The sequence below is a fragment of the Pantherophis guttatus genome, chromosome 3 (assembly GCF_059756535.1).
Source record: "Pantherophis guttatus breed Tessera chromosome 3, ASM5975653v1, whole genome shotgun sequence".
NCBI classification, from domain to species: domain Eukaryota; kingdom Metazoa; phylum Chordata; class Lepidosauria; order Squamata; family Colubridae; genus Pantherophis; species Pantherophis guttatus.
Window position 1 is genome coordinate 107,490,556 of NC_142065.1, and position 25,703 is coordinate 107,516,258.

Genomic DNA, 25,703 nt, shown 5'->3' on the forward strand with positions numbered 1-25,703 from the left:
ATGGTGGCAAACCTATGGCACATATGCCAGAGGTGGCACTCAGTGCCCTCTCTGATGGCACATGAGCAGTTCAGATCCACCATGCATGCGTGCGCACCTCCTGCCGGCCAGCTGGACTTCGGGTCTCTGCCGTGCATGCACAGGGATGGGCGCATGCGCAGGGGCCACACGTACATTGCATTTTGGGGGTTCCGGCATATTAACACATGCACATGCACACTTTGGGCACTCGGTCTGGAAAAGGTTAGCCATCATTGATATAGGAGATCTCCAGTTCTCTCCTTACCCGGAGCGGTGCCAAGGATCTTATTTACTCACATATTCTTTGGTTTTTACCATTGTCACCAGCTCCACTTTTGCAGAACTGTCTTCAGTTCTCCATATCTTCCCCAAAAGTCACCAATACACAAGAACTAAAGAGGCCTTTAGTTCTTTAAATGTCACCCTGGGATTCTTTGAGAGACCAGAGAATTATGCAGCTGCTTGTTGATGCTAAATGGTTGGTTGACCACTCCTGAAAAAGTTAACAGTGGTGTTGAATTGCCATTATTTGCCTGACAGTGGACTGGTGAAGTCCAAATATTTTGGAAATAGGTTTGTAACATTTTCCAATGTAGTAAAGCATCAATAACATCAATAACATTTTTTGGGTTCCAGCCATGACAAATTTCCATATGCTTGTGTTGTAAAGATCAGACTTCGATAGTAAATACCCAGAATTCTATTCTTTAAATGAGGCTGGACCTCCCACACTTAACACTGATTACAATTCTATTGATTGGAACAAATGGTTCTCTTCCCTTTCAAATAAACTGATAGCTTTGCATCGTTTTCTTCAATGACTCATATTTAATTGGTTTCTTTTTAGTTTTGGGATTTGTGTGAAAAGATCCATTTTAGGTAGCATTTATGTAGAAATGGGACCGCAAACTGCAAGCACTACTCTATATACAATATTTCAATAGGATCTGTATATGTTATAAACTAAGGGGACTGATTCAAATTATTTTAATATATTTACTTTTTTTTTAAAAAAAAAATTGATACCGTGTTTCCCCCAAAATAAGATCCTGTCTTATATTTTTTTGAACCCCTAAATAATCACTTGGCCTTATTTTCTGGGAGGTCTTATTATGGGGCACGTGGAGCAAGATGGGGCTCCTCATTGTCTTAACTGATTTCCAGCTCTGCATTTAAATATTTTCGGGGATGTCTTATTTTCAGGGAAACTGTATGTTTCCATTTAGGACAAATGTTCTTATAGGGTGGCATATGAAACATTTAAAATGAAAACCTTAAATGTATCTAAACAGGCTAAAATATACTGTATATAATGTATACAGGTAGTCCTCAATTTAGAACGATTTGTTCAGTGACTTCAGAGCTATGGTGGTGCTTAGCGAAGAGACTGGTCACTGGAGTTATGACCATTACATTATGACTGCCCCTGCAGTCATGTGATCAAAATTTGGGCACTTGGCAGACCACCCTGCATTTATAACTGCAGGGGCACTTCTAACTCCCCCTACCCACTTATCTCTCCCATCTATGCCCTTTTGACTCCCTGCACTCTGTGTCCCCTGATGCCCCAGCTGAGATACACCATCTTCTTTCTCATTCTTCTGACCAAGCATGCTCAGTCTGGCCTTTTGCCAGGCAGCTGCTGGCTATACCAGGCTTTTTTCCCCAGATTGAACACAACATTTTTCTTACAAGACCTGGAGAAGATGGCTTCACATTTACAGCAGCTGCCTCGTAAAGGGCCAGGATGGGTCCACCTCATCAACAGTGGGAGCAAGAAGACAGCAAGTCAGCTGAGGTGGCAGAGTGCAGGGCAGCAGGAATCTTGAAGTGCAGGGTGTGAGGGCATCTGGGATACGTCTTCATGTGCACTGTGCTGCTGGGCCACACTGGGACTGGGCTTCTCACTGCCCTGTGGTTCAGGGGCTTCTTGCAGCCTCAGAGCCACCACGCCCCTTTATACAACAGTGTTATCATTTTGCTACTACTTAGTGCCATCTGGATTCTTCAGCCTAAATATGGCAACCTGTGTAAAACTGAGTATAAAATAAATAAATAAAAAACTAAATCTTATTCTCTATTCCATCTACCACCACAATCCCGAAGTAATATGCAGCAAGGATATCTACTCATTTCATCAGGGTATCTAATTTGATTTGGGATTCAAGTCAGAAGCAAGATTCAAAAATCTAAAGCATTTTTGTATCAGAATGCTAACATTTCTAGACATGGTATTCTCTCTAAGAAAATAAAGCCTAATCAATTTATAAACGGTAAATGCTGTTTTTGGAGCTAAACAGATTTTACATGAAGGACAATTAAAACTCTGGTAATGAGTATGCATCTGCTGCATATATAAACTTATTGAGCTTGCTGTGAGCTTTATATTAAAGCTGCTTCAGTATACGGAAGTGTACGGTACAAGATTTGTTTCCCAGTCTTCTTTATACCCATTGAACAGTGAAAATTTAAGGAGACTAAATAGTGACTTGCTCAAGCTCACTTAGAAACCGGATCCAAATCTATTATTATGATCTCACTTCTTGAACCTTTAGGCCATACATAATTCAAAAACCCACTCCTGTGGGACTGTTTTAGAAAGGCAGAAATTTGGCTTGTTGTCTTATTTTTTAAAATGTCTTTTTTCAAACTGCTTTAAATTCACAATTATATAGCTGCTGTATGCTCTACATACCTCACTTTGAGAGGGAATAGACATTAAATAAAAAATGCAAATAACTATACACAAAAAGATTGCAGGGAGAGGTTATTTTTATTATGGGTATGCATGATCTAAGAATAAGAATCAGTTGGAATCATGTAGAAGATAGTTTACTGTAATTGATAAAATATCAATCCAACATATCTTGCGTAATGTTACTGTTATGTCCATTGCATACAGCAGTAATGGATCATAGTTAAGTCATTATGAGGCGGTTAAGTTGGGCTTTGTTCTTATTGGCCAATCACCTGACTTGCATGTGGTACTTATTTGAATAGTCAGCCTTATATAAGAATACATCAAGGGACAGGACATTGGCATTTTCAGGCAGGCAGGGAGTTTGGGTGTGTAAGCTTAAATTCAAGCAATGGCTGCTACCACCTGGAGAAGCAGGAAAAAGAGACAGATATACCGGAGGCAAAGAAACAGGGCTCAGTATAGACAGAGAAAGCCTAGGGTTGAAAAGAGAAATGCAAGGCATGTAAAACGTGGCTATGGAAAGAAAATTTCCAGAAAACCTCCCAGGAAAATGCAGAAGATGAGGCTTGACAGTGTCCGAATGACCAATGAGGCACAAAATATCCTGCATTTTTGTGTGCATGACCTTTACAAGAAAGTGTCCTTGGCAGCTGAGCGATTGAGAAAGAAGAAGCGTCATGTCTCTATTACTGTCTCAGATGTAAGAAATGCCCTGAAAAAAATCATGCCAAAGAAATATGACAGAAAGTCTGTATCCTCCATATCGTGCAAGTGCCATTAGAAAATAATCTCTTTCCTCTCCTACAATAGACTTAGAAATGAAGGAATAAAAAGGAAGGGGGGGAATCACCAGTCTGAGATAAAATCAAATGCTTTGCCTGCCTGAAAAAACAGTACCTTCAAATTTCCAAGCAATCCTGTGACCTACCTTTTATTACTAGATCAACATCATTACTAGTAATGAACTCAAGGATAAACAGAATCTAGCAAGATGATTATCGTATTGCTGTTGTGCTGAATTAGAGAGATAACTTACCAGTTGTCAGAGGGAAATTACTTCCAAAAGTTGTGGAATACCAAGGACTCTGATCAGCCATATGGAACATGTGAGATGTACCCTGAAGGGAGATATATTCCCTTTTTCAATAAAACAGGATTTGTGCAGGATAATACATCTTAGTATGTGTCTTTTATATTGGGGAAATGATGGCATCTTTGTCAGGCTGTGTTTGCATTTCATCAGTCTCCAGAGCTTATAACTTTGATCTCTGACAATGTTCTGAATGCAACACTAAGTTGAAATTGACTATGACTGCTGTCTTTGTAGAATTTATAGAATGCAATATAAGTCATTTTGTTGTTAAATTTGTCTATTACTGTAATTTTGATTTGTCTTTTTAAATGTGGTAGAAAACATGCTTTTATGCCATTCTGTTTTAGAGACTTGTATCCAAGTACATGTTCAGATTGATACATTTATTCAGCAAATATATTTTAAATATTGATCAGATAATAAATGTTATATTTGAAGTGTTTGTCCCTTCTCCAGTGTTCCCACTATATCTTCCATTAGACAAAATCACTGCAAATACATAGTTTGAATTTGAAGCGTTTACAATTTGAATGCTTCATGTATGCTAAGCAAATTATTTGTTTAGGTGTCATGTGAAAATTTTATATATTAATATTTTAAAATTTATAAATTATGGATTCAAAGGTGTCTGACTTAATATCTAAAAAGCATTTCAGTTCATCTCAAAGTACTACTCCAAAACAGGTTATAAAGAGTTAGTGTTTCTCTCTGTCCCTAAAAGGTCTATTCTTAAGTATTTTATTCTTCTCTGCAGAATGTGCCATCTTTTGTTTATTTCTCATCCTTCAAAGCACAAAATATTGTAAAAAAGAGTACAAAAGTTTCCTCTCAGCCCTTCTTCTTTGAGTGTCAGTAGTGGAGAGAAAAAAGCAAATAGACCTGAGGAGCTGAGAAAGATTGGAGAGGTGAAATTATAAGGAAAAGGAACAATTGAGGTTTGAAAGTAGCACTTAGAAATTGCATGATAAGTCAATTACAATTGACTTATCAATTGTAATTGAAACATTGCTTTAAAAGTAACCAGTTGTTAGAATGAAGCAAATTGTTTAAGAAATACCTGGAACCATATATTTTCACTAGAACTGGTGGAAGCAGGTAAGCTTTCAAAATAGGTGCTTCTGAGATTCAGAAAAACAGCAATGAGAGGCGGTGGGGAGCAAAACAAGACATCTAAAAAGCATATGATGAAAAATAAAATTGGAATAATCTTTGTGTTGTGATGGTGTTGAATGACTGGCCCTTACAACCGATTCCAGAAGTTCCAGCTGTCTCAGGTTCCGTGTGCCCACATGATCATGAATTGTGCGCCTGGCAACCAGTTTGCACTTAACGATTGTTGCAGCATCCCACAGTCACATAATCACCATTTGCAACCTTCCTTGCCAACTTTCCACAAGTAGTCAATGGGAAAGCCAGAAGGGAAGGTTGCAAGTCACTCTTGTAAGTCCCCCTGGTCTTCCTATACTCCCATTGGTCCTTGGCTTTCCTGTGCTTGTGCTGCACCATATCATCCATCCAGCCTCTGCTCTCATGCAACATGCACCAAGCCTTCCATGCCTTCCCCCAAATCATGCACACGTAGCACCAACCTTCTCAGGGCCTCACCTGGCATTTCCAACCCCTCTGCAGTACCCCTGCATTCCTTATTTGGGACTTCCACCATTTCCCATTTAATGACCAATACATTGTAGGTTATGACAGCAACTGGGATTGTTGGGATTGTTGTCACTAAGTGATATAGTGACATAATGCTTTATGAATGCGTCATTTAGCGATGGCACTCCTGCTCCCAATTGCCATCATAACTTGAGGACTACCTGTATTGTTACATTATGTATCATTTCTTTTCTGTGTCTTAACTAAATGATCCTATTCTAAATACATGCAAATTTAAAAACCATGCATGTTATTTGGGATTTTTATATTCAATAAGTCCTATGACTAGTCTTTTAATGACTATTTGAAGTTATGACAGCTTGCTTTCCAATGTTTTATGGTCTGTAAAACTCTTCCGGCCATCGTGCCACCCTTCCTTCCCCCATAGTCACATGATCATGATGTGGGTGTTTGACAACTTGTTCACACTAATGACTGGTTGTCAAATGCCCTGCAATCATGTGATCGCCATTTACAATATTCTCTGCCAGCTTCCCAAGAAAGTCAGTGAGGAATCTGGCAGGGAAGCTTGCAAGCTGCTGCGGTCTGCTGAAGGATTTCCCCTTCCCATGTGTGGGGCAGGTGGAAGTGGAAATCCTTCTTCAGGCTGCAAAAATGAAGCTTTGGGGTCCCAGTTTTGTTACTCCAGCCCAGCCCAGAAGTTCCCTTCAGCAAATCCTGCAATAGGCTGGTGAAACAAAACAGAGATTGTGAAAAAATTGAAAAGGTTCTTAACAAGCCTTAAATGTTAAGGAATTGATATATGCTTCACAGATGTTGAACTTGTTCTTATTCTTTAACTTATACATGCAATTAACAGAGGAGGTGATTCATAACATTCATTCATACCATTTGTCTACTCTGAGGGAACTATTGATGATGTCATTTAGTAACAGTCCAGATGAGGAGTGATGAAATGAGACTTCTCTTGATCAGAAGTTGTATTTATTTAACCACCACAAAAATTACTCTTGGCAGCTCATATAAAAGTACAGTATAAGACAAACTTATATAAAAATTGTAAATACAACAACATTACCAAAATAAAAGATGGCAGCAACAGCTCAAATTCGGGGAAGGCTCTCTGAAAAAGCTCAGTCTTCAGTCACGAATCTTGTGAAACGTGAAGTACAGATTTTGATATGGATGAGGTTATATTTTCCTGAAGAATTAGCTCATACGTCTGTATTCCCAGATGGAAATATGTTGGCCATGAAATATTGATAAGCAGTCACATTAACCCATTAAGAAGCCAGAATGTAAGTGATTATATTTGCCATGTTGCATGATTTGTACATCTGGGAATAGCTTAGTGTATTTGCATAGGATCTTAAGATATAAATATTATGATAGATTGAATTACTTTTTTTAATTTCATTTTTTTGATGACAAATTAACAAAGGAAATAATAGATATAGCAAACAAATTTGGAGTACTTTTGCAAAGTACATTTTCTTTAGTAATTTGTAAGGTTTTCCTTTTATTTGCCTTCCTCTTCTACTTGGTTTGTTCTACTAATCAACCTGAAATGAAAAAATCTTTTTCCTTCTAATTGTATGTATTACGCACAGAATTCTGCAAAAAAGAAACATCTCATGTTTTATTATCAAAGTTGACAGTGAGACCTCCACATATAGCAATAGTAATAGCATTTAGATTTATATACTGCTTTACAGTGCTTTACAGCCCTCTCTAAGCAGTTTACAGAGTCAGCATATTGCCCCCAATAATTTGGGCCCTCATTTTACCCACTTTTGAACTGCCAAATTGCAGCCAGCCGGCAGAAGTAGCCTGCAGTACTGCACTCTAACCACTGCACCACCACAGCTCTTACACTGCATTATCTATAGTATGACTATGTGGTAGTCATTAACCCAATTTTGAAAAGCTTTTAACGTACGTATGTATGTATGTATGTATGTATGTATGTATGTATGTATGTATTTCTCTTTAGCCAGGTTCTTCCTACGTAAACCAAGATTTTTATGCAGCCCTAGTTCAGTAAAATCCCAATCCACTAGTTTCTAGGCTTTTTTTCCAGCAGCCAGCAAGTTCCCTGCTGCCCATTGGGAGACTAAGATAGATCTATTTCGGATTTATAAGCCCTCATCAGTTAGCCACACCTTCATCCCATGTATCCTCCCTGTAAAGGTACAGTATTTGTTTTCTTTTCGTAGGCCTTTATGTGTATTTCTCTTTAGCCAGGTTCTTCCTATGTAAACCAAGATTTTTATGCAGCCCTAGTTCAGTGAAATCCCAATCCACTAGAGAAATACACATAAAGGCCTACGAAAAGAAAAGAAAACAAATACTGTACCTTTACAGGGAGGATACATGGGATGAAGGTGTGGCTGACTGATGAGGGCTTAGAAGTCCAAAATAGATCTATCTTAGTCTCCTTAGTCTTCCAATGGGCAGCAGGGAGCTTGCTGGCTGCTGGAAAAAAAAGCCTAGAAACTAGTGGCTTGGGATTTCACTGAACTAGGGCTGCATAAAAATCTTGGTTTACATAGGAAGAACCTGGCTAAAGAGAAATACACATAAAGGCCTACGAAAAGAAAGAAAACAAATATGTATGTATGTATGTGTGTGTATATATATATATGGACAAAATGGTAATGAAAGAACCACATACTGTATGAGTTTTGCTGGACAAACATTCTCTATGATTGTGATCTAGGGGGAAAATGTTAGCAACATTACAGATATATAAAAGATTACAAGGTCCAAAAATCTGATTGGTCTATTTGAAGAATGAGAGTCATTCCATTGGCATCCTTCAGTCTCAAGAGACTATGGTATCGTGCTCTGGAAAGAGGTCCTAAAACAGCATCTAGTGTGACTAAAAAGGCCAATTCGAGAGTGGCAATCCCTTCCACACTGAGGGCAGATACATTCTGTCTCCTGCCCAGCCCCCAGATTTCACTGGTTCCAGGACTGCCTCTTTGCCTCAGCCTGCCGAACAAGTGTCTCTTCAAATTGGAAAAGGCCATGATGCGTCTTTAGCTTCCAAGCTAAACGATCGGAGGTCAAGGTTTCCCAGTTGTTAATGTCCATTCCCAGGGCCTTTAGGTTCCTCTTGCAGATATCCTTATATCACAGCTGTGGTCTCCCTGTAAGGCGCTTTCCCTGCACTAATTCTCCATACTGGAGATCTTTTGGAATCCAACCATCAGCCATTCTCACGACATGCCCCAGCCAGCGTAGACATCGCTGTTTCAATAGTGTATACATGCTAGAAATTCCAGCACTTTCCAAGACAGTGCTATTTGGAACTTTGTCCTGCCAGGTGGTGCCAAGAATACATCAGAGACAGTGCATATGAAAGATGTTCAACTTTCTCTCCTGCCGTGCGTAGAGGGTCCAAGACTCACTGCAGTACAAGCATGTGCTCAGGACGCAGGTTTATAGACCTGGATCTTTGTATGTTCCGTCAGCTTCTTTTTAAGCCATACTCTCTTTGTAAGTCTGGAAAATGTGGTGGCCGCTTTACCAATATGTTTATTCAGCTCAGTATCTAAAGAGAGAGTGTCAGAGATAGTTGAACCGAGATACACAAAGTCATGGATGACCTCCAGTTCTTGTGCAGAGATTGTAATACAGGGAGGTGAATCCATGTCCTGACCCATGACTTGTGTTTTGTTCAGGCTGATTGTTAGTCCAATCAGGCAGGCCTTGCTAAAACTGTCCATAAGTTGTTGAAGGTCTTCAGCAGAGTGAGCAGTGACGTATTGCAGTGACATAGCAGTGAGTGAGCAGTGATGTAAATGCTCAGATAACTGAGCATTTAGTTAGAAAAAAGGTTTCAATGTTTTGAGATAAATGAATGGATTTGTAGATGGTGTCCATTTGTATGTACATAGAGAAAAGTATACAGGATAAGATGATGTCATATTCTGAACGTTATAGGTATTTGTTTAGCAGTGTTGTGTGGTATGAAGAACAAGACAATGTCCACTTTCACTCTTGCTTTTTAATATCTGAGTTGAACCTTTGGGTTGTGCTATTAGACAACATAGAGAGGTCTTAGGAGAAGTATATAACTTGGTTGAACAGATTGGTTTTGTTTAATGTTATTCTTTAGTTTATTTCTAAACTTCACATGGTCTTTTTTTAAAAATATTTTTTTTAATTTTAAATACAAATAATACAAACTACATATACATCTACATACAAAAAAAGGAAAAAAGTTACAAATATTACAGTGCACCCCCACCTCCGGAGACCACTTTTTTTTTCTTATATTTCTTCTATAATAACTAAAAGATATACAATATATTCCAATTATGCCCTTATCCCCTCCAAAACAACATATATTCTTGAGTAGGTGTATTCCCTTTGTCTTCTACCAACACTGTTTTTATAAAATCTCTCCATATTTCATAATTGTTTATTTTAATCATCCCTTTTTTAAATTTAATTTCTTTTAATTTATTTGTTGCCATACTCCAAATTTCATTATACCACTCATTTCTTTGAATATCCCAATTTCGTCCCCAATATTTAGCCATTAGTAATCTAGCTGCCATTATCAAATTTATAATCAATTCCTTTTTTTTTTCATTTATATCCTGGTTTTTCACCAGCAACAGTAATGTAATTCTCGGTGACATATCTAAATTTATATTCAAAAGTGCTCTAATTTCTCTAAATACCATGTCCCATATTTTTGTGCAGTATCACAATCCCACCACATATGTTTATATGTTCCAATCTCTTTCTTGCACCTTCAACAAATATTTGTATGTTTACCATCTATTTGATTTAATTTACGTGGCGTTAGGTACCACCTTCATATCACTTTATATCCATTTTCCTTAACTCTGACATATTCTTATATACTCTTCTATTCCAAATATTTTTCCAATTATTATCATTTATTTCTCCTAAATCTGATTCCCAAATTAATTTTAAACCTTTTGCCTGCTCTTCTAATTCAGTTAATATTCTATATATTTTCCCAATTCTTTACCTATCGTGTTTCCCTGAAAATATGACATGTCCCGAAAATTAGGCCAAGCCTGATTTTTGGGGTGGGCGTATACACCCTCCCCCGAAAATAAGCCCTAGTGACAGGGTGGGTGGGGCCAGCACAGGAGGCACCCCTTCCCTTCCCTGGTCACCTCAGGGCTTCTTGGCCCTTTAATCAGATCAGCTGAACTTTGGCCGCCATTCACAAAACAGCTGATTTGCGGGTGCTGCTCAGGCCGCCGCCTCCAATTGTGGCTGCAAAAGAAGCCGGAGGCCAAGCAATGCACGCCACACGCCTCGCACCCTCCTTAACTATGACAGTCACAGCAGGCAATTCCATCCACAGAACAGGAAAGGAAGGCATTGAAATCCATACACCTGGGACATCGGAAGAAGCCCTTTGAGGAGACGCCGCTGCCGATGTGCAGAAAATGTCCCCCCTGCCCACCTGTAGATTGTCCTTTCAAAGAGGAGTTTCACCAGGATGAAGAGGTGGCTGGAGGCAGCATTTGCATTGGGTTGGGCTTTCTTCGCAAGGGGGATGATCTGGGGAGTGAGAGATTTAGGAAGCCTGGGCTGGCGTGGGGCAGTTTCTCCAGTGAAGCATCTGATTTATCCCCAGGGGTGAGCGTCTTGTGGGCTGGCCGGAGAGGGAGTGTCTTCGCTGAGCTTTGAAACAGGGTGAGAGGCAGGAAAACCTTTCCTCCCCATTTTCAAGCTGTTTGCAAAAACGCCCCATTCTGAGCCTTCAGCATATTCCAGTATTGCAACATTGAAGGCTCGGACTGGAGCGTTTTTGCAAACAGCTTGAAAATGGGGAGGGGGATTTTGCCTGTGTGCTGAGCTTCAGAACAGGGTGAGAGGCAGGAAAGCAAAATAGTAGGATATTCTAGTCCAAATCAGAATTGATGCCAATAGGTCAAAAATTGGATTACGCATCCATTTAATATTAATTTGGTATTTGAATCAAATCAATTAAATATTTAGGTATGTATATACCAAAGGATATTTCTCAATAACATATTGTAATATAAATAAAACAGAGCCGTTTCTTCAGATATTGATAGATGGGAGTCATTAAATCTTTGGGGAAAGGTAACCCTCCAAAATGGACATTATTCCCAGATTAATTTACATTCTGAGTTGAATTCTAATTTATATACTGTATCTGGAAAATATTTTCAGAAAATAAATTCTTTGTTTAGAAAATTTCTATGGAATTCTTTGATTCTAAGAATATTTTTACCAAAATTGCAACCACCAATTAATGCAGAAAGAGTTGTTTTTCGAGATCTAGAACTACATCATTACATTTACCTATTGTCTGTTATTACATACTGGAAGCCAGCAATTGGTGTTAATTTTCCAATTTGTGCAACTTTGTAATATGCACATATATCACTTTTGGCTGGATGGATAGTATTAAGATCTATAAATACTAAAACTGTACTATCTCTGGAAACAATTACATCAGTTAGAAAGTTATGGAATATGATGTCTAATAAAAAAGTGATTTGATGCTCCTAACCAAGGACTCCCTCTGCTTCCCACTTAAAGCCCCTTTCATGTGGAGTTATGACAAGCAACTCGGATTGCCTGAATTGCTGTCACAAAATAATGCAGTCAGATGACATTGTGTAATTTACGACTGCATCACTTAGCCAAGGAAATTCTGGTCCCAATAGGACTATCTGTATGGAAAAAAAATTGAGTGCAGTGGGATAGGGTTTGTGTAGTAAAATAAGTTATGGGATCAAGAATGAATGTGGACTAAATAAATACAGACTGAAAACAAAAGTTAGTGACCAGCATGAAAGAAATATATTGACATGGTTTGATCATATTGTACACAAAATAAATATATGAAAAAAAGAGTGAATATATCTAGAGGAAGATGGTCAAAAAATCTGAGGTTAGATGAGGTAAGATTGAGAAATTTAAAGAACTCAAAGCATTAAATAAAGAATATATAAATGTAATTTCCAAAGAGTGTTTTTGAAATATAGAAAGGGTGATAATATGTCATTTATTAATTAATGACTAAGAAATTCACTTTAGTATTATTTAGTTTCAACATAATTGCATTGTTTATTAGAATGAAAGTACCACTTTTTGTGTATTGTTGATGCACTTTAAAAATGAAATTTTATTACTAAATTGTACACTGAAAAATGTGAATTCTGCAACTTGCATAAATTATATTGACTATTTCCTAATGTGATTTGATTGCTTATTTGTTCCCTATGACTATCATTAAGTGTTGTACCTTATGATTCTTGATGAATGTATCTTTTCTTTTATGTACACTGAGAGCATATACACCAAGACAAATTCCTTGTGTGTCCAATCACACTTGGCCAATAAAGAATTCTATTCTATTCTAATCTATTACAAGTCGTTCATGTTTGGGACCAGCAACTCATTTGTTAAGCAAAGAAGTTGCTAGTGGAACCACAACTGTGCTTATGTTTTCACATCAGTTTTCCATTGCTTTACAGATCTGCAAAAGTTGTAAATGTGAGAATTGGTCATAGGATTACATTTTCATTACCATCATAACTGCAAATGGTCACTAAATGAGGCAGTCATTAAACAAGGTTGCATTGCACTTTGCTGCCCGTGTCATCCACAGCTGACCTTCGCAGTTTGCTGCTGCTGCTGACAAGGCACATAATCAGGCCTTGCCTTTTGGGAAGCAGTTACTAGCCACATGCGACATCAGGAAGAAGGCCTTGCATGGCCAGCAGCTTCCTTGCAAAGGACCAGGCCAGGCACGTCTAGTCAGCACTGGGAGTTGGAGGTTGCAGAATACAGGGAGACAGGGCAGAGATGGGAGGGGGGGAGATAAGAGGGTGTGAGGAGTTGAAGGCCCCCTGTGGTCATAAATGCAGGTGGGCTGCCAAGCACCCAAATGTTGATAATGTGACCAAAGGGGCACTGCAGCAGCCATAACTTCAAGGATTGGTCATGAATACTTTTGCTCAAATAAATTTTTATTAGAAAATAAACCATTAACTACATGACCTAGCATGTAGTTTGCATACACTTTAGTGTGGTTTAATAAGGGTCAGGGAGGCAACTTTATAACTCTTTTCTTAAAAAAAAAAAAGCTAATAGAATAGTTTTCTTGTAAAAAGATTGAGCAATATAAAGTGATTATAATATTTTGTTCAGCAGAGAAAATTTTTTGATCAATCATGAGAAAGCAATATAAGTCACTGTACTGTGTATACCATTTATTCTGTCTTTTGTATAAAATAGATGAATTTTTCAGTAATATTTCACATAAAATCTCCATTAGCTAATTTTATTTTTTTCTGTTTACTTTTTAGGTTATATTTCACACTATGTGCTGACTGTCTGTACTTACAGAAACTATTAAAAACAGGTTTTTTTTTCAAAATAAATTTGATTCCAGTGGAATCTGCTTTAGATTTTGTCTTGTGAAGTAACTCCTAAAGCAATGCCTGTACAAGCTCCACAATGGACGGATTTTCTCTCCTGCCCTATTTGCACACAAACATTCGACGAAACGATCCGGAAACCCATCAGTCTAGGTTGTGGCCACACAGTCTGCAAGATGTGCCTGAACAAGCTCCATCGGAAAGCATGTCCTTTCGACCAGACCACTATCAATACAGACATAGAACATCTTCCTGTGAATTCAGCTTTGCTGCAGCTTGTGGGTGCTCAAGTAAGGGAATGTTTCCTTAGTTTCCTGCTTTAGATTTTTTTTTAACTAGTTGTCATTTTTTTCATCAAATAAGCAACTGTATTTTTTAAAAATCTCAGAAAAAGTAAATAATGAACAAATGTAATAAACCATAACATTTTCAGGTATATAAATCATCACCTGGCTAAGGAAAGAGTTTCCTAAAGTCCCCAAGTTTCATTGTAGGGTGCCTAGCCCTAGGCAATCACTTAATAGTTTTACTATGTTAAATAAATGTGAAACCCATGTGAAAAAAGCTTGTTTAAATTGTACACCATTAACCAATCTGCTGTTGGGAATCCAGCAAATTTGTTTTGTAGTTTTGAAAACATTGTATTCTGTCTTGAATGTGTTTGTGTATAAAATACTATAGAATCACAATTTTTTTCTTTTTGTAATGTTACAAAAAGAAAAAAAAATGTGATTCTATACCAGTGATGGCTAACCTTTTTGCCATTGCGTGCCAGGAGAGGGGGGGTGGGGGAGGGTCACGTGGGCACGTGCCCACGCGCATGCGTGCACAACCCCCTCCCCTCCCCCAGCTCCTGGCACATGATGGCCTGGTAGGCCCGTTTTTCTTTCTTACCTGGTTCCAGATCCTCTCTGTGTATCTGGGAAGGGCGAAAACAGCCTTTCCCACTCCCTTGGAGGGCCTACGGAGGCTGAAAGGGCCCATTTCCCAACTCTTGGTGGGACAGGAAATGACATTTTTTGCTGTCCCCAGCCTCCAGAACCTCTCTAGGAGCCTCTCTAGGAGAATCTAGGAGCCTCTCAGAGTCTCTGGAGGCTGGGGACAGGAAAAAACGTCACTTCCTGTCCCACTGGGAGTCGGGAAATGGGCCCTTTCAACCTCCGTAGGGCCTCCAAGGGAGTGGGAAAGGCTCTTTTCGCCCTTCCCAGATACACAGAGAGGATCTGGAGCCAGGTAAGAAAAAAAAATGGGCCTTCCCCACCCCGCCCCCAGGCCCTCCAGAGGTAGGAAACAGCCTGTTTCCCTACTTCTGGTGGGCCCAGAAGGCCCGAAAATCAGCTGGCAGGCGCGCGCATGCGCCCCAGAGCTGAGCTGGCGTGCCCACTAATATGGCTCCGCGTGCCACCTGTGGCACGCGTGCCATAGGTTCTCCATCATGGTTCTATACTATTCAATAACTGCTCTGTCTTGTTCAAGACAGGAATAGACAATGAAAAGTGAGGAACTGTGTATAAGTTTTGCAGATATAGGTGGGAGAAATAAAAACATGAAAGTAGCCATTTCTTAACATATTTGTTGTATTCTTATGTTTTCTATAGATGCCAGAACAGCAACCAATAACTCTACGCAGTGGTGCTGAAGATACTAAACATTATGAGGAAGCCAGGAAATGCGTGGAAGAATTAGCCTTATACCTTAAACCGCTCAGCAGTGCAAGAGGTGAACCATGCTTGTCATCCTTTTTCCATGTTTTGGTGACAACATGTGTAAAGAATGTCCAATTAAGAAAAAAAGTGCAAGTAATTTGAAAAACATGTAAAAAAAAATTACCCACCGTGCTTTCTTCCCTTTCCACCTCCCTTCAGCTTTTATGGTATGATTATGTGATTTATGACACTTAGTGTCCTGAAAGGAACCAGTTCACTTCCAGTTGGAGGGAATGGTGTTATTGTTTCACAGCAGTTAATTTGAACATGAACAAAATTTCAAGGCAGAAGAAATTGTGCCTTGAAGAAAGTCTGAAGAATAATGTATACATTTTCCTCAGCAGATCTAAACACCATAAAATTTTTAACCCTTGCATACTATTTGAATAATTAGCCCCAAGTAGATTGTATATAACTTTTGCGTTGCCCTCAAGAAATTAAAAAAAATAACATTTTTCTCTTCATAAAGGTGTAGGATTGAACAGCACAACTCAGAGTGTGCTTAGTCGGCCCATGCAAAGGAAGCTTGTGACGTTAGTCCATTGCCAGCTGGTGGAAGAAGAAGGGCGGATCCGAGCTATGCGTGCAGCACGATCTCTGGGTGAAAGAACTGTTACTGAGCTTATTCTTCAGCACCAGAATCCCCAGCAATTGTCTTCAAACCTTTGGGCTGCAGTGAGGGCTAGAGGCTGTCAGTTCCTTGGACCAGGTATGCAGCAGGGAAAATGGTTTTCTATCAGTGAGAAGATCAGCTGTGCTATGAGCAAAAATGCTTTACATATTTTTTATATTTGAACAGTTCAAAGCATTTAAAAAACCAGTTTCTTTTTAATGATAGTGTGGTTTATTTCTACTTTATATTGCACAGATTTGACAGGTTTTACTAAAGTCTTACTAAGTGTTCAGCTATACGGTAGGATCAGGATGAAATGTAAAAATGTTTGCTAACGGTTCTGTGGGTGTGCTTTGATGGGCGTGGCTTGGTCATGTGACCGGGTGGGCATGGCCAACTTGACGGCACTCACTGTTAGAGCCAGGAGCTGCACATTTTGAAGCACATTCTGCCCTTCTGAAGCCCCCAATGCCTTGAGTTTCCCTCTGCCAGCCAAGCGAACATCGGAGCCTTCTGTTGCAGAAGCAGAATCCAGGCACAGAAATGGAAAAACGGGGTGGGGTGGGGAGGAGACAGTGTAATTAGCAGAATCCAGGTACAGAAATGGAAAAACAGGAAGGGGGGAATGGGGAGGAGAAGATGTAATTAGCAGAATCCAGGTACAGAAATGGAGAAACGGGGCGGGGGGAATGGGGAGGAGAAGGTGTAATTAGCAGAATGCAGGTGCAGAAATGGAAAAACGGGGGGGGGGGAATGGGGAGGAGATGATGTAATTAGCAGAATCCAGATACAGAAATGGAAAAATGAGGGGGGGAATGGGGAGGAGAAGGTGTAAGAAGACGTTTCCTTAGATCGCTGATGCTCCCAACAATGAGTTTGGTAGCGATCTAAGGAAATGTCTTCCAGCTCTTCAAAATCGACTTTAAGCCAATAGCAAAAGTAGTGGCGGCGGGGGAGGAACAGGTGTGTGTGTGTCTGTCCCTCTCTCCGCAAGGACTTGGAGGCAGACACTGTCCCTCTGAGGAAAAGAGAAGGCAGCGAAGCCCTGGTTGTCACCTGGGAGAGGAGGACCGCGGTGGGACACACACACACACACACCCCGCTTCCACTACTTTTGCTGTCGGCTTCTCGGCACTCTTAAAGTCGATCTTGAAGAGTTGGAAGATGTTTCCTTAGATCACTGACGCTCCGAACAATGAGTTCAGCAGCGTGGAAGGCAGGCAAGCATAGCAGGGCTGCTGGGAAGGGAGTAAGCTTCTAGCTCCCTTTCCCACAGCCCTACCATGCTACCCTGCCTTGCACGTGGCCATCCGCTTGCCTGCCTTCGCAAGCTGGCCACGGGAAGTCTGCAGGGATGCATGGCAGGGCTGTGGGCCGTGGGCCGATTTGGGGGCATGGCCAGCTGCTATTGCTACCAGTACGGCAAACTAGCCCCAATCTCCACTACCGGTCCTCCCGAACCGGTAGCATTTTACCCCCTGGGTAGGATGGTGCTTTATTAAATTGTTTAAAGATTCAATACAAGTTCGAGCAGTACCAGATAAAGTAATCAAGGAAAAAGCCTCTCAAATATAAACTAACAAGTTCAGTCTTCAAGAAAAATATAAAGTAATATTTAACAAGTTTCCACTACTTTAGTTATAAAAATTCAGCATTTGAATTTTTGGAGTTTGTTGTTACCTAAAGCTCTCCTAGCAGCCTTCCCTGGGTATCCTTCAGATATTGAACTTCAATTTCAGAATGCCCATCCAACAATTGGTGGGTTCTGCCTTAGGGGACACAAAGTAACACTCAAGGCCCACTTCTTAGTTGCAAGGAGTAAGTTCAACTGCTTACACTGATTTATTCGTTAATTACAGGGAGTCCTCAATTTACAATTGATCCCAAAATTCCACTGCTAAGCAAGGCAGTTTTTGAGTCAGTTGTGCCCCATTTTATGACTTTTTTTTTTGCCATAGTTGTTAGCAATCATTGCAGTTGTTAAGTGAATCTAGCTTCCCCCATTGATTTTGCTTGTCAGAAGCTCCCTAGGAAAGTTGCAAATGACAATCTCAAGGCCCCAGGACAATGCAACCATCATAAATACACGCCAGTTGCCAAGTACCTACAGTTTGATCATGTGACTGTGGGGATACTGCAAGTATGGGAATTGGTCATAAGTCACTTTTTTCAGTTCTACTGTGACTTTGAACAGTCATTAAATGAATGGTTGTAAATTGACTGCCTATATTAAGTATTGCAATATGTATTGGACTGAAATATTCAGTGGCATAATTAATCCTATGCTCAGCTATTTGCAGTAAGAATATACTTGGGGTTTTTAGCATTTTTGGGAGGTAGGTTTGTCTTTGCACTTTGTCATTCCTATTTTTAAAACCATGTCATAAACAGACTAGTAATTGATATGGAAATGAAAATTGTCTGGTTCCTTCTAATGCAAGTAAATTATGCTCTAGGGCAGGGGTCGGCAACTTTAAACACTCAAAGAGCCACTTGGACCTGTTTCCTACAGAAAAAAAACACACCAGGAGCCACAAAACCTGGGTGGGCGTGGCCAACTCGATGTCACTCACTCCCAATCAGTCACATGACCACCTAGCTACGCCTACCCAGCCATAAAACTATTCTCTTATGTCTCCCTCTCCCTATCTGCCCCTCTCTTTCCTCCCTCTTTCTGTATCTCTGTGTCTGTCCCTCTCCATATCTTCCCCTCTCCCCCCTTTGTATCTCTCCCTCTCCCTCTCTTTCCCTCTCTCACTCCCTCTCTATGTATTACTCTGTATGTGTCTCTCTATGTCTCTCTCTCACCCATTCTCTGTGTATCACTCTGTGTGTCTCTATGACTCTCTCTGTATGTGTGTGTTTGTCTCCTCCCCTCCCTTCGGGCGACCATCCTCCTCCTCCCCCCCCCTCTTCTCATAACTCCCTGGCTGGCTGTGGCTGAGCCGGGAACGTTTGCATGCACAGGGAGAGCCTCAAGCGAGCGCCAAAGCGCAGCAAAGGCGTGCGCGGGTTGGGCAGCCTCTCACTTAGGAGAGTCTTAACAGGACACAGCTTCTCTCCTGCACTAATGCTCTGGCCATCGCCTTGCCATCACCCACCCCTGGCAGCTCTTCGGCCAAGTGCAGAGGGAGAGAGTGAGACTGAGAGTGAGAACATGGATGTGTCTTTCCTAAGAGTATAACTTTAACTCTTTTGAGGCAATTGAAAAGTTCATGTGGATGTGTAATAGTTGCATATTAGGAAGACATGTGAATTGTCAAAGCAATATGTTACTCTTTCTCTTATACAACATAAATAATAATTACCTTGGGGATTTGTATTGCCATTTCAAAGTGAGGAGTTTCCACTCCTGTCCCATCACTGGTTGGCCCTGCCCTTCTTATTTCTTTTTTGGACTCCAGCCTGAAGTGGCAGGAAGCGAAGGCTGTCGTTTGTGCAAATGTGGCGCGAAGGCAGGAACAGGGCAGCTTCACTCCTGCACTCTCTGGCGATCCTCTTCCAGGCCAGCTGGCTAAGCTGGGATCGTGTGCACGCACAGGGAGACCCTCCTCAAGTAAACGCGAAAGCTCAGGAAAGGCCCATACGGGGCGGGCAGCGGCTTGCTTAAGGAGGGTCTCTCCATGCGTGCGCACACTCCCAGCTCATCCACAGCCAGCCAGGGGGTTACGAGAGGAGGGGGGGATGAGAATTCAGGAGCGAAGCTGCCCTGTACCTGCCTTCGCGCCACATGTGCACAGAGGGCAAGTGTTGCTGAGGCAACATTCATACCCACTGCAGCCAGGCTTAGATCGGGCTGATTCAGATTTTGAAAATTCCTTCCAATATGGAATCAGTGATTGCGGAAGCCATTAAGCAGGGCATCGCTGCAGGACTGCAGCAGAGCAGAGTGGCCTCTGTGGTCTCTGGTTTTTCCCTGCAGCCGGGACAGACTCAAATATCCCAACCACCAGGGGATTTTTTGGCCTTCCCAGAGCCCTATTCCCCAGCCCCCTCTGGACAGAGCCAATCATCGCTCTCAAAGGAGGCAGAACTTTCAGAAGATGAGGGACTAGCACTGGACCAACCGGCCTTCACAGGGCTTTTTAGATCTGCCCTATTTACATCCCTCCTCTTCAAGGCACGAAATACGACCCGCCTGAGTCCAGACTCTACAGTGTCAGATCCTGCCTTTGATGCGGCAGATCCTATGGACTCCCTATTTTCGGAGCTGACCACTACAGCAGAGGTGATTCCCTCACCCAAGCTGTTAATTGATGTGGTACAAAGACAGTGGACCTCTCCAGGGACAGGCCCCAACCCGCCTCCGTCAGAGAGGAAACTATAATGTGGGACCAGACCTGGCCCAAGCGCTCCAGACACCTATGGTAGATGTTCCAGTGGTGGTCCTGTCCTCACCCTCGGTCATACCCAGTGATCTGGAGGACACACTAAAGGCAGAGGACAAGAGGGCGGAGCAAGCACTTCAAAGAGGCCATCAGGCGGCTGCATGAGCGGTCAAGGCTGCCATGTCCGCCTCTTTTTTCAACAGGGCCTCTCTGCTCTGGCTGCACCAAATGCAGGAGCACATTCCAGCTGGGGATGTTCAGACCCACCAAGACATTAATAAACTTGTCACCGCAGCAGAGTTCTCAGCTAACACTACATTCAATGTGATCAAGTACACCTCAAAGGCCATAGGGTCATCAGTGGCTGCCAGTCGCCTGCTATGGCTCCACCGATGGCAGGCAGATATCAGGCACAAATAGCCTCGCCCCCCTTTAAAGGGGAGAAGCTGTTTGGGGATGCCTTGGACCCCATCTTAGGGGAGTCCAAGGATAGGAGGAAAGTTCTGCCATCTTTCTTCAGGCAAGGCAAATTTCATGCCTCACCTTACTTTTGCCACCCCTCTGGTCGTGCTCCGGACTCCAGTTCCGGGTTTCAGTGGTCACAGAGACTTTATTTCCCGAGACAAGAACAACAGTAGGACAGGTCGGGCAGAAACAGGCAGTTCCAGCACAAGCTGCCCTTTCGGGTGGAGGAGGTCGCTCCCTTCAATGCTCAAAGTGACGGCAAGACCTCCCATTGAGGGCCGCCTGGAGCTATTTGCCAAGCATTGGGAGGACATCACCACAGATGCCTGGGTCCTGGAGACGGTAAGATTGGGCCTCTCCCTAGAGTTCCTCTCCACACCCCCGAGGTTTTTCATTCATTGTCCCATCTCAAGGGACAAATCATAAGAAGTTCCTCATGGAAACTGCTATTCAATATCTGTTGGACATTCAGACGATCCAACTGGTTCCAGAGGACCAACAGGGACTGGGATTCTATTCCATCCTGTTTGTAATCCCAAAGACCTCAGGGTGGTGGTGGTGGAGGGCAATTCTGGACCTGAAAAGGGTGAATTGCCTACTAATTTACAGGCGGTTCAAGATGCAGTCACTCCAATCCATTCTGGAAAGCGTGTTTACAATTACTCCTTACAAATCTCCAGGATTCTCTTCAGCAACAGAGATCGTTGAACAAACTACCACCCAGCTGGCTTCCGGTCTCGGCCGGTGGAGCCGCGGGTTTCTTACAACCGTGAAGGGCTAAGCCCAAGCCTGCTATAAGGCGAGGGAGCAGGCAGCAGCTGCACTTATTCAGACAGACTTCCTGTACTCCGAACCCCCTTCAAACAGCTTTCCCAAGCCCTTAGCCTCCAGCAGTTCACGGAGGCATCTTGAGTCCCTGCTGGGTCTCCAAGCATACTCTTTGGTACCAGACATTTGCCACGCCTTTAACAGCGGCTCCCCAAGCGGGTTTTGGATAACTTGCTATTCCTGGATTCTTCACAGCAAAGACCCTTTGGGGGAGATTGACACCCACTTGGCTGTATCCCGGTCTGACCAGTGGAGCCGCTTGACTGATTCCAGCATGAAGAGCTTCGGCTCGAGCCCACTGAAGGCCAATCAATCAGCATAATCACAGAAAGGTATTTCGTGATTGCGGGGTAGCGTAAATGAACCTGGCTCCACGCTGCTAACCCCAGGAGCTCAGTAATCGCTCCCTTTCCGCACCGGCCCAGCATGAAGAGCCTAGCTCGACCCTGCTGGAGGCCGTAAGTGGAGGCCACAATATAAACTGGCTGGATCTCAGGGCAGTTCACCTGGCCCTCAGGCACTTCCAAGACATGGTTTCGGACAGATACGTCCTAGTCATAACAGACAATGTGGCCACCAAGGCCCACATAAACCGCCAAGGGGACACCCATTCCAGGTCCCTCATGCAAGAGGCAGAACAACTAGGCCTCTGGGCAGAGAGACACCTTCTGTCCCTCAGGACAGAACATATTTCTGGAGTGACGAATGTGCAGGCAGACTAGCTCAGCAGGTCCATTGTCAACCACTCAGAGTGGCACCTGCAACAGGCTTTATTTCAGGAGCTGACGGCTTGCTTCAGACTTCCAGCTGTGGATCTGTTCGCCACTCAGGACAACATGCAACTGCCCAGATTCTTCTCAAGGTTTGTGGTATCAGGGGCGGAGGGGGTCAATGCTCTTCGCAGTACTTGCCCCGAGGACTCCTCTACCCCTTCCCTCCACTTCCCGTCATTCCGAAGGTGATCTGGAAGGTATTGGTGGAAAAGGCGGAGGTCCTACTTCTGATCCCACACTGACTCAGAAGGCCATGATTTACCGACCTGGTCAATTGGCCGGTGACCAGACTTTAGAGGATACCGCCAGTCAGAATCTCCCTCAGCCAGGGGCCTTGGTCCACCCGGACCCATAGCGGCTTCAGCTGACTGTCTGGTGTTTGAGCGGAGACTTCTGAGCCGGGACAATTACTCCTCCTGGGTAATTCAGACTATGCAGGCCTCCAGGAGGCCTTCCACTAATTGGATATATGCTGCAGCATAGAAAACTTTTTGCACCTGGTGTTCCAGGTCAGGATTGAACCCTCCATCGGTATCCGTGGCCAGATACTGGAGTTCCTCTAGGAAGGACTAGACAAGGGGCTATCGTCCAACACTATCTGTCAACAGGTGTACCCTGTCCTCGGTCCTCTCTTGCGGGGATCTGGAGTCCCTCGCTTAACACCCGGCCATGTGCAGGTTCATTAGGGGCGCAATGAACCTAGATGAATTTCAGAGTTGGCCCTCTCTGTCAGGAAGGACCTCTGTATCTTCCATCCCAATAGGATGGTCTTGTGGTTGGACCCTTCCTTTGTCCCCAGGGTGGACTCATGGTTCCACAGGGCTCAGGAACTTATACTAACCAACTTCTGCCCGGGCCCAGTACACACCCTGGAGAAGAAGTGGCACAACTTGGACATAGGGAGGGCCCTCCACATGTACATTAAGAGGACTTCTTCCTTCAGGAAGACAGAGTCTCTCTTTGTGTCCTTCCAGCCCTCTACCCTGGGCAACAAAGTCACTCCATTGACCATGGGCCGCTGGATTCAGGTGTGCATCGCCAAGGCCTACGAACTACAGGCTCTTCCTTTGCCTCGGCAGGTAACAGCCCATTCCACCAGGAGTGCAGCCACAACAGAGGGATGGGCAACACAAGCAGCTACATGGTCCTCTCCATTCTCTTTCATCAAACATTACAAGCTGGACACCTTCGCTTCAGCTGAAGCGGCCTTTGGCAGGCGAGTCGGTCCATTCTGAACAGGGGACTTCGGACCAGACTGCAGCCCACCAGTAGGACAAGCCAGCTTTGGTATGTCCCATTCCTGGATGCTATCTCCACCACAATGGAGAAGGGGCATTGGTCTTAACTGATATGCTCCTTCTCGTTGGGTGGAGATAGCATCCAGCCCCACCAGGGGTGAAATGCTCCCGGTTTGGACTGGAATGCCCGATCCGGTAGCGATGGAGGTGGGTGGTTCGGAGAACCAGTAGCAAAAATCCCTGCAAACCCCCCCCCCCCATGCCCAGCTGAACTGCGCAATCATCAGAGGCTTTTTTTTTAATTTTTAAAAGCATTTTTTCTACAATGTCTTTGGCCGAAAAAATGTTTTTAAAAGAAAAAAAAAGCCTCTGATGATCATGTGACTCAGCTGGGATAGTCAGAGGCTTTTAAAAGCATTTTTTTCTACAACCTCTTCGACTGAAGAGGTTGTAGAAAAAATGGTTTTAAAAGCCTCTGCCGATCCCAGCTGAGTTGCCTGATCAGCAGAGGCTTTTTATTCTTTTAAAAGCCTCTGCCGATCCCAGCTGAGTTGCCTGGTTGGCAGAGGCTTTTAAAAGCATTTTTTTTAAACAACCTCTTCAGTCGAAGAGGTTGTAGAAAAAATGGTTTTAAAAGCCTCTGCCGATCCCAGCTGAGTTGCCTGATCAGCAGAGGCTTTTTATTCTTTTAAAAGCCTCTGCCGATCCCAGCTGAGTTGCCTGGTTGGCAGAGGCTTTTAAAAGCATTTTTTTTAAACAACCTCTTCAGTCGAAGAGGTTGTAGAAAAAATGGTTTTAAAAGTAAAAAAAAAAAAAAGTTGGCCACGCCCACCCAGTCACTTTACCCGCCCCCCAAGCCATGCCCACAGAACCAGTAGTAACAAATTTTACATTTCACCACTGAGCCCCACCCTGAAAGAGTGGTCTGGTCCTGGGTCCAAAGTGGGAGAACCTTAGCAAAAGACATGTCAAGTCTGTCAATAAGTCTTCGCCAAAAGCTGGGGACCATTGGTAAGGGAGGTGTGTCCTCACAGCTCTGACAGACTCAGTCCAATCAGCTAACAGACGAGGTCAATCCGTTCCTGGATGCTATCTCCACATAATGAGAAGGAGCGTATCAGGTAAGACCAAGGCTCCTTTTCTAGCACGATCCTGATGTAACCTAGAGATTTCTATAACTCCTAATATAGTTGCTAATTCATAGAATTTGTAATATCTTTACAAAAATCCTATATTAATCCTGTCATGGTCCTCTTGATTTTCCAGCGATGCAGGAGGAAGCCCTGAAGTTAGTTCTTTTAGCTTTAGAAGATGGATCTGCTTTATCTCGAAAAGTCTTGGTTCTCTTTGTGGTACAGAGGTTGGAGCCACGATTTCCTCAGGCTTCTAAAACCAGCATTGGGCATGTTGTCCAGCTTCTTTACAGAGCCTCCTGTTTCAAGGTACAAAAGATTTTAAGTGCTTGTGGATCTTCTTTATCTGGTAGTTATGTCCATTCTTAAATTGTGTGTATGTGTGTGTGTGAATTTCTTTTGCACAAATGGCATGCAGAAAGTTCCACAGAATTATCATTTGCAAGAGAGAAACTTGATTAGGCACACTTATTCCTTAAGATTCATTACTTTATCTTACTTGAATAGTTTTGCTCCACCAGGTGACTAAACGTGATGAGGATTCCTCCCTAATGCAGCTGAAGGAGGAATTCAGAACATATGAAGCTCTGAGACGAGAACATGATTCCCAAATTGTACAAATTGCTATGGAGGCTGGTTTACGCATAGCTCCAGATCAGTGGTCTTCATTGCTATATGGAGACCAGTCTCACAAATCCCACATGCAGTCCATTATTGACAAGGTAGTATCTCTTTAAATCATTATCCTTTTGTTTCTCAAATCAATTTTAAAA

The 25,703-nt window shown here is 42.6% G+C and overlaps 1 protein-coding gene across 2 annotated transcripts in view; it reads left to right on the forward strand.

The window, feature by feature from the left end:
* The window catches only part of RC3H1 (ring finger and CCCH-type domains 1), a 61,079-nt gene that overhangs the window by 12,196 nt on the left and 23,180 nt on the right, over window positions 1–25,703 (forward strand). For both annotated transcript variants that reach the window (XM_034409759.3, XM_034409760.3), the window contains exons 2-6: window positions 13,775–14,136; window positions 15,445–15,565; window positions 16,022–16,261; window positions 25,064–25,239; window positions 25,452–25,652. In XM_034409759.3, the coding sequence (XP_034265650.1) occupies window positions 13,906–14,136; window positions 15,445–15,565; window positions 16,022–16,261; window positions 25,064–25,239; window positions 25,452–25,652 (969 nt within the window). In that variant the 5' untranslated portion in view covers window positions 13,775–13,905. The remainder of the gene's footprint in view (window positions 1–13,774; window positions 14,137–15,444; window positions 15,566–16,021; window positions 16,262–25,063; window positions 25,240–25,451; window positions 25,653–25,703) is intronic.